At 40.1% G+C, this 12,546-nt stretch overlaps 1 protein-coding gene across 3 annotated transcripts; it reads left to right on the forward strand.

Moving 5' to 3' along the window:
• Positions 1-911: 911 nt before the first annotated feature.
• On the forward strand, positions 912-12,066 carry LOC116059373 (isocitrate dehydrogenase [NAD] subunit gamma, mitochondrial-like). 3 transcript variants are annotated; one of them, XR_004107294.2, is made up of 13 exons: positions 1,044-1,112; positions 2,733-2,780; positions 3,576-3,581; positions 3,784-3,881; positions 5,099-5,214; positions 5,897-5,957; positions 7,068-7,200; positions 7,736-7,869; positions 8,243-8,345; positions 9,131-9,277; positions 10,924-11,079; positions 11,447-11,806; positions 12,024-12,034. XR_004107294.2 is itself a non-coding variant. In XM_031312412.2 (12 exons), exons 1-12 carry the CDS (start codon positions 1,044-1,046, stop codon positions 11,546-11,548), a joined length of 1,173 nt encoding a protein of 390 aa, XP_031168272.1. In that variant the 3' UTR covers positions 11,549-12,066. The 3 variants fall into 3 exon arrangements, 2 of the variants coding, with proteins under 2 accessions (XP_031168284.1, XP_031168272.1); XM_031312412.2 differs by having other exon boundaries at positions 11,447-12,066; XM_031312424.2 differs by lacking the exons at positions 3,576-3,581; positions 12,024-12,034 and having other exon boundaries at positions 912-1,112; positions 11,447-11,548.
• Positions 12,067-12,546: the final 480 nt, after the last annotated feature.

Consider the following 12,546-nt stretch of genomic DNA (forward strand, 5'->3'; position numbering starts at 1 on the left):
CTTAAGCAGTGAACATATAGCTAAGTAATGAAAACCAGTTAATTTAAAAATCAAACATGAATTAGCCGTTATTAGTGCATGAAAAATGAATAAGTCGTGTAACAGGTAGAATGGGGCTGACTGTCCCGTTCATGTTAAATCTCTGTGTGTATGTCGCCTCCTGGTGGTTCAACTCGGTGCCCTCCGAAGAAAAAAAAGTGCCACGAGAAAAAAAAATGGGGGAACAAACTAACTAGGCCATCGGGCCCTCGAGGCTGTCTGTTACCATGGTGACACGCAGCAAGCTTGAAGGACTTGCTTCAACTTAACATGTGCTCGTATCAATGTCTCCGTATCGTCGCTGATTAAAAAAAAGAACAAGAACAATAACTATAATGATGATACCTATAAAAAGTATAGTCCACACCAACTATATATATATATATATATATATATATATATATATATATATATATATATATATAACGACAACGGCAGTGGCGAAGTATATGGTGGCGAACGATATCGTTGGGATCACCAAAGCCCGTCTACGTCTCTTATTAGAAATTCTTTGGGATCACTTTCAGAGAAATATGCTTTTACTGACTATGGAAATATGATGAACGATAGACACACTGCAGCCATTGTGTGTATTTGTTCCACACAGGTGGGCCGTCGGGTCACTGACTTTTCCACTTGGTGGGGTTACGATCCTTTATCTGTGTATCTTTGTATTTTTAAACACTAGCTAGTACTTTGAAAGTAGTTCTCATATGTCACAGAAACCACTAAGCGTGAATCTTGTGCTGGTTATGGATGTTTTTATCATACCGTCGGTGATGTGTTAGTGTTGGTGTTCTGCAGAGAGAGAGAGAGAGAGAGAGAGAGAGAGAGAGAGAGAGAGAGAGAGAGAGAGAGAGAGAGAGAGAGAGAGAGAGAGAGAGAGAGAGAGAGAGAGAGAGAGAGAGAGAGAGAGAGAGAGAGAGAGAGAGAGAGAGAGATAGATTAACTGTGAGCGCGCAGCACGCCCCCGTTTCGTGCATCAATCCGCAGGGAGAGTGAACATGACGGCCCGGTCTGTGCGGTCCCTCTCCGGAGCCCTGAAGCTCGTGTTCAGCAACCGGTTAACCAGGGTAGGAGCAGTCTCTGAGTTCACCAGCAGATACAAAAAAAGACTCTTTTTAAAACATTTTAAGCGGTTTAACGCTACTAGTTAGTTTGTTGGAACAGCTGTGTGCCTGTGAGTGAAGCTAAGCTGATTAATGGTTGGTTGGTTAGTTGGCTAACTAAGCTAGCTTGGGTAATGTCGCTGTCCTTTCAGCACCACTTTGTCAACTTGATGTCAAATGTAAACCTCTGCAGAGAAAATGTATTGCTACTTATGCAGCATTCTTCTTTTTTCTCCCTAGCGAGATCAGGCTGTAAATGCATCCTTAAACCGCTCCAGTCCCTGCAGGGTCGTAAATTATTTAAACTGTAATACAACAAGTACTCTGTCGACTAATGGCAGTGGTGGAGGAAGTATTCACATCATTTACGTTACTTAAGTAAAAGTAGCAATACCACAGTGTGTGTGTGTGTGTGTGTGTGTGTGTGTGTGTGTGTGTGTGTGTGTGTGTATATATATATATATATATATATATATATATATATACACACAGAGTCTTACTAAAGTAAAAGTAGCCTGCATTATTGGCATCAAAATATACCTAAAGTACAAAAAGTAAAAGTATTCAGAATGGCCAATTTCAGAATAATACATTTTATATCACTGGTTATAGTGATGAATTAACGTCAACATCACTAATGTTTCAGCATGTAACATTTCATACTGCTGGGTGGCTTAATTTATAACATAAAATAACAGAGTATAGTATACAATAAAGAAATACTCAAGTAAAGTTCAAGTACCTCAAAATTGTATTTATTTATCCTGTGGGGAAATTTAAAGAGGCACGTAGAGTAATACAGCAAATAAAAGTAAAAAATCCAAGTATAAGCCGTACACATTGTTATACTAGTATAACACGTAAACGCAAAAATAAGCCGCACACACCACAATAACAATGACATGAGAACGATAATATCAGTGCAAAAACAGCTGTACACAATATTATTAATGATAATGATATGAGAATGACAATGTTAGTGTAATAGAAGTATTATGCAGTAAACATAAACAGCCAGGAGTAGATAGGACCACAGCTCCTTCAAATATATACTCAATTTGAGCTCAAACGTAGGTTGATGAATTGATAATGAATCGCCACAATTTTGATAATGGATTCATCATTTTAATAAACTAATTTTATGGAACAAAAAGGTCCAAAACATAACTCTTTGGATCCAGCACTTTAAATTGAAATATTTGCTGGTTTTCTTAGTTTTCTATGACTGTAAACTGTATTTCTTTGGGTTTGGACTGTTTGTTGTCCAATATGAGATGAACTTGGAAACTGGGAAATAGAATTACAAAAATGTTTGACATTTTATAGACCAAACAATTAATCGATTCATTGAGAAAATAATAGCGGAGTAATACAACAATGAAAATAGTTGTTGGTTGGTGCCCTAAACTCGCTTTGACAGACAAAACCTTTTTGTTCCTGACTGTGGTGATAATATAATCTCATCAACTCAAAAAAGAAGAACTAAACTCACAAATTAATTTCAGGACATTGTGTACAATTTATCATTTGATCTTAATTCATAAATCTTCTCTGCAAATAACACCCTTTTCTCTGTATTTACAGGTTTACGGTGCGGCTACATGTAATCAGAGACACAAGTCCACTTACACTGTAAGTTGTTCTGGATACAAAATGGATTTTTGAAAAGGAGCTGTGTCACTCACACCTGGTTTACCTTATGACCTTCCTAACCTGATAACCCTACGGTTGTACACCTTAAAGCTTCCATATCATGCTCAGATCAGATTCATACTTCACTACTAGTTTGGGTTTCTACTAGAACCTGTTTACATGGGTTAATGTTCAGAAACACTTTATTAATCTCATACTGTCTGTCTGAATATACCTGGATTCACCCTCTGCCTGAAACGCTCCGTTTTAGCGCCTGTCTCTTTAAGACCCCCTCCTGAAAAAGCCCAGTCTGCTCTGATTGGTCAGTGTTTCTGGGTCTTCCGCATCTGCGTTCTCAGCATTTCTGCACCGTCATTGCAGCCGGGGAATTACTGTAACAGCACTGTAACGGCACTTTCTACCTATATAGAATAGTTGTGACATCACAACCGTACAGGAAGTCCTGACGGCTCGTTTAAAGACACAGTTTCTCTGTGGGTTGAGCGTTTTGATGCTTTCACAATATTTCTATAGTTTTATAATAAAAAGAAAAGGCATGGAAATCTCACTTTTTACAATATGGGACCTTTAAGGTATTCCCAAAACAAACATGTCAACATGTTTTTACTGCGTGTCCACAGGAGCACCAACGTTGTTTTGTCTCATCAATGTGCTTGTGATGCCACCAGGAAGCTGCTGGTCACCGTGTGTCTTCCCTCTCCTTTTTGTCCGAATAACCTCCCTGTTTTCTCTCCTCTGCTCTGAATCCCTCCTTCCTCCACCCACCCACACCAGACCATCGTGAGTATGGCTGCTTACGGCACACACAGACAGACGTGTAGCGTTAGTGTTGGGACTCGTTAGAAGAGCCAACGGATTACAAGTTCTGTGTCTTTCCAATAGCTTAGAGTTTTCTCAGTGGTTTTGTAGAGGATGTACAGTATCTACTGCGCTGTGTGGGGAGGACTTTGACTTTCTGTGTTTGTTTGTGTGCGCGTTACAGCCTCCGCCGGCACTGTACGGAGGCAGACACACCGTGACTCTGATTCCCGGAGATGGCATCGGACCAGAGCTGGCCAACCACGTGTGTGAACTATTCCGGTGAGAATTCACACACACACACACACACACACACACACACACACACACACACACACACATTGTTCAAATTAGCAGAGGGCTGGACGATATGACCTAAAATCAAAATCACGATTAATTGAACATTTTACCTCGATTACGATTAATAAACGATTATTTTGTTGAGTTGGTTTGTGTGTTTTCTTTGCCCTCATAGTTTACAAACAAGGTTTGTACCGTTAATACTCTCAACTATCAAAGGTGAGATATTTTTTAATCTACTTTTATCGATTATTTATTTGTCAATTGAAATCAAAAGCACACATTGCTTGAAATGAAACTACTTATGAAAAAAGTCACATTTTAGTTGTATTGTGAAAAACAAGTTTCCTAGAAAAGTATAATGTATGTTTTGCAAACAAAATAAATGATTTTAAATATTGCCATGTCAAAAGTAAAACACAAGACTTTCACCCAGGAAACGGACGTTTGTGTCCCGGGAGTACTACTTTAGGGGACCAGTGTTTTAACCCAAACGATAAACCTTTTTCTAATATTAACTAGTCTTTTTGGTGTCTAAAATTAACTGCCCACACAGTGGGAAAAGTACTAACAGGATTTAAAAAAACAAATAACCGACATGGAAAAATTACGTCGGTTAGAGGTTCTGAATTTTGGTTTTGCTTACTTTTCGATTGGTCTCATTGCCAGACCTTCCTCCACAGCGCTGTGGAGGAGGGTCTGGCTAGTCCAAACAGCATTCTGGGATGGGAAAAAAACGTTTTCTGGTTTACTGGCATTTCTTTACAGTAAACCAATCAAAATCGTCTTGGGCGGCGCTAGGCGCCGGGCGGAGCCACGGTGCCTCTGCAAAATAACCTCAGGAAGGAACTTGTTTCGGTGGAAGATGTGTACGTTCAAAAGTTGTTTTAGTCGTGCAACAGAAAACTCAGATTGGACAGATAGTCTAGCTAGCTGTCTGGATTTACCCTGCAGAGATCTGAGGAGCAGTTAACCATAGTCCTCAGAAATCCACCGGAGTTTAGAATGCCAACACAAAGAAAGCGGAAGGTGACGAACATCCAGCTGAATTTCCAGCGGCACCTGAGCAATCCTGGAAAACGTTGTGGATATAGACTACTTTTTGATTAATCGTCTAGACCTAGTAACCAGCTCATACTGTCACTAAATGCCTCAGCTCCGTCATATTGAAGTGATCTCCATCTGTTCTTTATTATCAGGTTCTGCTGTGTGCCAGTGGACTTTGAGGTTGTCAATGTGGACTCATCTATGGACTCAGAAGAAGACATCAATAATGCTATCATGGCTATTAGACGCAATGGAGTTGCACTAAAAGGTACGTGTTTTGTGTGTGTGTGTGTGTGTGTGTGTGTGTGTGTGTGTGTGTGTGTGTGTGTGTGTGTGTGTGTGTGTGTGAAAATCTGAAAATAATCATAATGTCCCACAAACTGCACCCTGTACAATGCTCACACAGCTGAATCACTACCACTCTAAAACAGTTTCAAAATGCAAAAAATGTCAACCTGCTGGTGGCGCTAGAGAAACGCTCAGAGGATCACTGAATGCATAAGGTTTATCCTCTAAAGCAGGGGTCTTCAATGTTTTTTAAGCCAAGGACCCCTTAACTGAAAGAGAGATGGATCAGGGACCCCCTACTACATATTGTATAAAATGAAGATGCATATTAATCTGGGCCTACAATAACGTACCTTAATACGTACCTTTTTTGCATTGACTACTAAACTATTCAAATAGCCTAATAATTATTGGCATGATTTTATAAATCATGTTTTAATGTTAAACATACATGTGGCACAGTAAATCTTTAGGATGAAAATATATCAATATAATATAATAATAAATATGCTAAAAAAAAAAGAAGCTCTGTTAGGATTTCAGCATTTATAAAGCGAAGAGTGTAACTCAAAACGAAGTCCAGACATTCTGCTTCATCTAGTTGGGTCATGTCTCTATTTTAGTTATCATTCTTCAGGTGTACCTTTTGTTTGTTTATCCAGGTAACATTGAGACCAACCACAACCTGCCACCCTCCTACAAGTCCAGAAACAACCTGCTCCGGTATGGTTTTCATCTTTCACCACTTTCAACACTGCTGTGTTAAAGCAGGGGTCTTCAAAGTTTTTAAGTCCAAGGACCGCTCAGCTGAAAGAAAAACAGAGCAGGCACCCCCTACTACATGTATTGAATAAAATTGTGTTACTTATTATACTGGGCCAAATGGATGAAAATGAATGGATATTCATGTATTATTTATACATCATGTTTAAATATTAAACATACATGTGGAAGGCACAGCGAATCCTTAAGCCGAAATGTATCTGTGAATGGCTGCCATAGAAGTCTATAGCCACGTCGTTCCACTTCTGGGATTGCTCTGTTGCCGTCGGATGTCACTCTTTTCGACCGGATGTCCGTCACCTTTCGCTTCCTTTGTGTTGGCGTTCTAAACTCTGGTGGATTTCTGAGGACTATGGTTAACTGCTCCTCAGATCTCTGCAGGGTAAATCCAGACAGCTAGCTAGACTATATGTCCAATCTGAGTTTTCTGTTGCACGACTAAAACAACTTTTGAACGTACACGTTCCACCAAAACAAGTTCCTTCCTGAGGTTATTTTGCAGAGGCACCGTTACTCCGTCCGGCGCACAGCACCGCCCGAGACGATTGTGATTGGTTTAAAGAAATGCCAATAAACCAGAGCACGTTTTTCTCCCATCCCAGAATGTTGTGTGGACTAGCCAGACCTTCCTGCACAGCGCTGTGGAGGAAGGTCTGGCAATGTGAGACTACTACCATAGTGGCTACCTTACCTTGATTAGTAAAGCCTATCATCAATGTTGTGTAAGTTAAATGTTCGTTTTTTTACACGAATAGGCTGATTTGTCTTTGCTCACAATTTGTTGTATTCATGTTAACGTATTTTTTTTTTTAACTTTCGAATTCAATAAATTGGCAGCCCCCCTGCAGTAACCCTGAGGACCCCCTAGGGGTCGCGGACCCCCTGTTGAAGATCTCTGTCTTAAACAACAACTGTAGCGTTGGTATAAAGCAGTGGTGTTACAGTGTTTGTTCTCATCTTCCATCCGTCTCCATTTTTTTTTCCGGCCTCTCTATCCGTCTTATCTACCCTTCTCTTTTATTCCCTTCACCTCGTCCTCTCTCTCTGCAGCACCACTCTGGATTTGTATGCCAATGTGATGCACTGCCAGTCCCTACCAGGAGTGAGGACACGCCACAGAAACATCGACGTCATGATCATCAGGGAGAACACCGAGGGAGAGTACAGCAGCCTGGAGCACGAGGTGTGTGTGTTCACAGCAGGGAAACAGGAGAAAATATTATTAGTAAACTGAAACTAAATAAAAAAAACTACAACCTTCAAGAAAAACTATTTGAATATATATATATATATATATATATATATACAGTATATATATTTACAATTAAAATAAAATAAGCAAAAATGAACGTGAATCATTTCAGTTGTAGTTGTTTAACTATATTTCACTACTGAAAAAAAAGACAGCATGAATTTCTGTCATTTCTCATCATGACACTAAACCCAAAGACTGTTGAACCACAGAAACTAACTCAAACTAAATACATCAAAACTAAAACTAAATCTTTCGGAAACACTGAAACTAAACAAAAAACTAGCAAACACACTCTGAAAAACTAAAATGAAACCCAAAAGTCAAAACTAATAACTAAAACTAATTGAAAATTCAAAAACTATTATAACCTTGGTTCACAATTTCCTTGATAGTGAAATAACACACGTCATAACAAATCCAACCTCTGTGTAACTGCACTCTTTCTCTCCCTCTGTTTCCGCAGAGTGTACCGGGCGTTGTTGAATGTCTGAAGATCATCACCAAGACCAAATCTCTACGCATTGCTGACTACGCGTTCAGAACTGCGAGGGCCAAAGGACGCGGACGAGTCACGGCTGTACACAAAGCTAACATCATGTCAGTTTCTGCCGGCTCAGAGGCCCCGACCCTGCCTGTTTTTATTCATCTTTCCCTATAAAACACACGAAACATCTTAATGTGTGTGTGTGTGTGTGTGTGTCTCTGTGTGTGTCTGTGTCTGTGCGTGTGTCTGTGTGTGTCTGTGTCTCTGTCTGTGTGTGTCTGTGTCTGTGCGTGTGTCTGTGTCTCTGTCTGTGTGTGTCTCTGTCTCTGTGTGTGTCTGTGCGTGTGTCTGTGTGTGTCTGTGTGTGTCTGTGCGTGTGTCTCTGTCTGTGTCTGTGTGTGTGTGTGTGTGTGTGTGTGTGTGTCTCTGTGTGTGTGTGTGTGTGTGTGTGTGTGTGTGTGTGTGTGTGTGTGTTTGTATGCGCAGGAAATTGGGTGACGGCCTCTTCCTGGAGTGCTGTAAGGAGGTTGCCAGCGGTTACCCTGACATCACCTTCGACAGCATGATTGTGGACAACACCACCATGCAGGTAGCTAGGGCTTGTCTGCACGCTGCCATGCTGCTCATCTCACTATGTGGTGTTTATATCATCACCGTCATCATGTTCAGCAGCGCCTCACATTTCTCTTGATATAATGAATCTGATGGTTATGGCTGGAGGATAACAGGGATCATGTTTAAATAAAGAGTTTGTACAGTCGGAAGATAAATTAATGGCACTTCTGAGCCCAGTCTCATGCTGGCCCCCCTTATTTATAATTGGAGAAAAAAAACTTCTTCAAAATGTTCTGAGATTATCTTTTTTATTCACAGTGTTGGTACATTTACTCAAGTACTGTTCTTACTGTAAGTACAAATGTTGAGGTACTTGTACTTAACTTGAGTCTTTTCTTTTCATGCCTCCGCTACATTTCAGAGAGAAATATTGTACTTTTTACTCCACTACATTCATCTGACAGCTTTAGTTACTTTACAAACACATGTAGTTTATAAAATCTGATGTTTTATTATAAATTAAACTAGCCAACAATATAACGGCCTACAAGTCCAGCTGAAATGATTAGACCATTAAACACACAACTGTTTGGATCCTTTCCACTTTCTAAAATGGGAGGATTTTTCTGCATCGAGCACTTTTACTTCTAATACTTTAAGTACATTTTCCTGATGATACTTACATACTTTTACTTAAGTAACATTTTCAATGCAGGACTTTTACTTGTAACAGAGTATTTTTACAGTGTAGTATTAGTACTTTTACTTAAGTAAAGGATGTGAATATTTCTTCCCCCACTGTTTATTTGTGTGTGTTAGCTGGTTTCCAGGCCCCAGCAGTTCGATGTGATGGTCATGCCCAACCTGTACGGCAACGTAGTGAGCAATGTGTGCGCCGGGCTGGTTGGTGGACCGGGTCTGGTGCCGGGAGCCAACTATGGAGAGGACTATGCCGTGTTTGAGACGGTGAGAGGAAACACATCAAACGAGGGAAAGGCACAGAGACCGTACAAAAAAGGTCTCTTAACCCTCCTGTTGTCCTCGGGTCAAATTTGACTCATTTTCAAAAAGTTTCTATATCAGAAATTTGGGTTTCTTTCAACCAAATTTTCAAAAGAATTTTATTTTTTTTTTATGGCTCCTTCACAAGTGTTATTCAATTTCATAGCATTTGAATTTTTTTTTTTATAAAAGAACGTTGAAAAAAGTGACAAAAATGTCGGGAAAAGCTTCAAAAACATCAAAAGGTGCAGAAAAAAAACGTGAAAAAGTGACAAAAACATCGGTGGAAAAGCAACAAAAGTGTCGAAAGAGACTTCCAAAACGTTGAAAAAAAGTTTACATTTTGACCCAGATAAACAAAAAGTTGCATGGTTGACGGGAAGACAACACAAGGGTTAAATGTGCATTCATTTTTGGCTACAAGCTGTAAACACAACACTGACAGATTATCACTTTATAGAGTTGATACGGCGACGTGTTAGCAAACAGTTGTTGATCTTCACATCCAGCAGAAACAGAGCATTATTAGCATTCATTACCTCCTCCAAGGAGGTTATGTTTTCGGCTCGGTTTGTCTGTTTGTTGTTGGTTGGTTTGTTTGTCTGTCTGTCTGTCTGTCGGCAGAATTACAGAAAAACTACTGGTCCAATTGTCATGAAACTTGGCGGGAGGGTGTAGCATGGGCCGAGGAAGAAGCCATTACATTTTGAAAGAGATCCGAATCCGAAACATGACCCTATGTTACAAGTACAACTACATGCAGCAGGTATTTAAAAAATAAATCTGGCTCCTCTGGCACCACTTACAGCCTGTAGCGCGATTTGCAAAATTTCCACAGCTCCCTGTTCAGATGCACCAATCAGGGCCGGGGGGGGTGTGTCTAACTGCGTGTCAATCACTGCTCATGCACATGCATTCATTCTCCCTTGTGGGGAGAGGGGCTTAGGAGACCGTTTTGGGCTTTAGCGGAAAGGGGGGAGGGACTGAGAAGTTGTCGATGTTCGAATTTTTTGGCTAAGTCCTGGATCTTCACAATCCTACCTACGGCACCTTTAAGTTCTGTTTTTGGTCTCCACCAACTCCTGAGGGAAATATCTGGCTCTTTGGTTGTTAAATGTTCCACTATGGTATGTTTACCGTGTCTGTCTGTAATTTGGGATGACAGTGGGTTTATCAGAGTTGGGTTTAACAGAAAAGTTGCAGCCTGGAAAACCAAAGACACAATGCTCTCTACAAAGGAGGGCTCGTCACTATGCACGACAACCTTTTACATTCCATACATTCATTTCATCCATTGCTTATATAAAAATATTGATTAGTGCAACTTAATTGTTTTTCAAGCCTTCGTTGACTGAAATATTGATGTCTTGCTCCATTACATATATTTATAGGTATTAAAAAAGACTAAATTCCATAAGTATGATGACGATGATGATAAGAATATCCTTTACTCTTACTTTAGCCATTGCTCCTTCTTTGTGCAAACTTAATTGAGTACAAGAGTATTTCAGCACTACAGCAACATTGTAAATAATCAGATGTCAAAGCTGCTACACCCCTGATGATGACATCTCCATTTATTACTGTCAACATGCTCTATCTATGTGCAGGGCACCAGGAACACCGGGAAGAGCATTGCTAACCAAAACACGGCCAACCCCACGGCCATGCTGCTGGCCTCCTGCCTGCTGCTGGATCACCTGAGGCTCCACGCTTACGCCCGCATGATCCGCAGAGCCATCCTGTCCACGGTCACTGAGACTAGGGTACGCCACGGCACACGCTACACATTCTTTGTCCTTTTATAATCCCTCACCGCCTCTTAGCTCTTCTGCTTCGTTTTTTTTTTAGTTTTTTTTTTTTAAACGCATACTATCGCACAAATAAATAAATAAATCGGCAGATGTTTTGATTTGTACATACTCTATTGTTCTTGGCATATATTTGCAGCCTCTGTTGTTTGTTGCTTATTTGGTAACTGATTTTATTGTTTTAATATGATCTTGTTTGTTTTGCGGTCTCTTCACTTTGTTGTAAAGTCCTTTTGAGCCACACTTTCTGTATGAAAGGTGCTATAAAAAAAAAATTGAGATGTTGGGCTCACGTTGTTTGGTCGTGTCCTTTGTCCTCCAGCTGCACACGGCGGACCTGGGCGGCCAAGGCTCCACCTCTGAAGTGGTCCGCTCCGTCATGAAGGCCGTTCAGAGCACCGGGCCCCTGACACTGAGCATCTAGAACAAACATTCATGTGCAAACTCTCTGGCACTGCAGAGTGCATATTAGTGTGCCTCTCTTCAGTAGTCTTCTACGCAATTTTATAATAACAAGAGAGTTGTTTGATAGTAGCCTAATACTGAAATGAAACTGTACACACAAACAGTCTATGCAATATTTTTCATCTTAACATAGACACCTCCTGACTGTTTTTTAAGTGGTTTGAGCACTTTGTTTGCATCTATACTTTACCTGAACTGACAATCAATACAGTTTACTGTGTGGAACAGTGAAAACACTATACTACACCTGTTTGAGTTACACCTAACCCTTTCCATGTTTATTAGTTTGGTTAATGTATTCGTTATGAAGTGAAACCCTTTGTCCTTCTTGCATTTAACTTATTTCAACCCAAACACGGCTGTTGTTTGTCCACTGAGACACAGCTGTCCTACTACTGAATGTATTGGGCAACATGTCGGGCTGTTGCTGTGAGTCCTACACACCTCTAATAAAGCTAATACAGTTTCTGTAGTTCATTGGTGTGTCTTCAGTCTGTGCTGAAACAAACATATCTGAATGCGTGCAGCACTAGCTTGTCTGGACCACAGGGAGGCTACATTGTCTTGTCTAATCAGATCGCTGTAACTGAGGGAAACCTTGTAGGAGTAGGAGTTGTACTACTTGTGTTTTGATTAATAGCAGTAATAATCATAACTTTATTTGTGTTGCACCTTTCAGGCAAATATGCAGCCCTAAGTGCTTCAGACTTTAAAACAATATTTCTAAATGGAAATAAACAACCACAATAAGTAATGTGTTTGATAACAATGCCATAAAACAACAATAAAACAAAGTGATGGAATGTCACTACAAGTACATTTAATCAAGTACCCACTTGAGTTATTCCATTTTATGCTACTTTATAGTTCTACTCCACTACATTTTGGAGGCAATTATTGTACTTTTTACTCTACTACATTTATTTTTTTTAACTTTAGTTACAAGCAAATTTAGAT

Source organism: Sander lucioperca, chromosome 12 (genome assembly GCF_008315115.2).
Source record: "Sander lucioperca isolate FBNREF2018 chromosome 12, SLUC_FBN_1.2, whole genome shotgun sequence".
NCBI classification, from domain to species: domain Eukaryota; kingdom Metazoa; phylum Chordata; class Actinopteri; order Perciformes; family Percidae; genus Sander; species Sander lucioperca.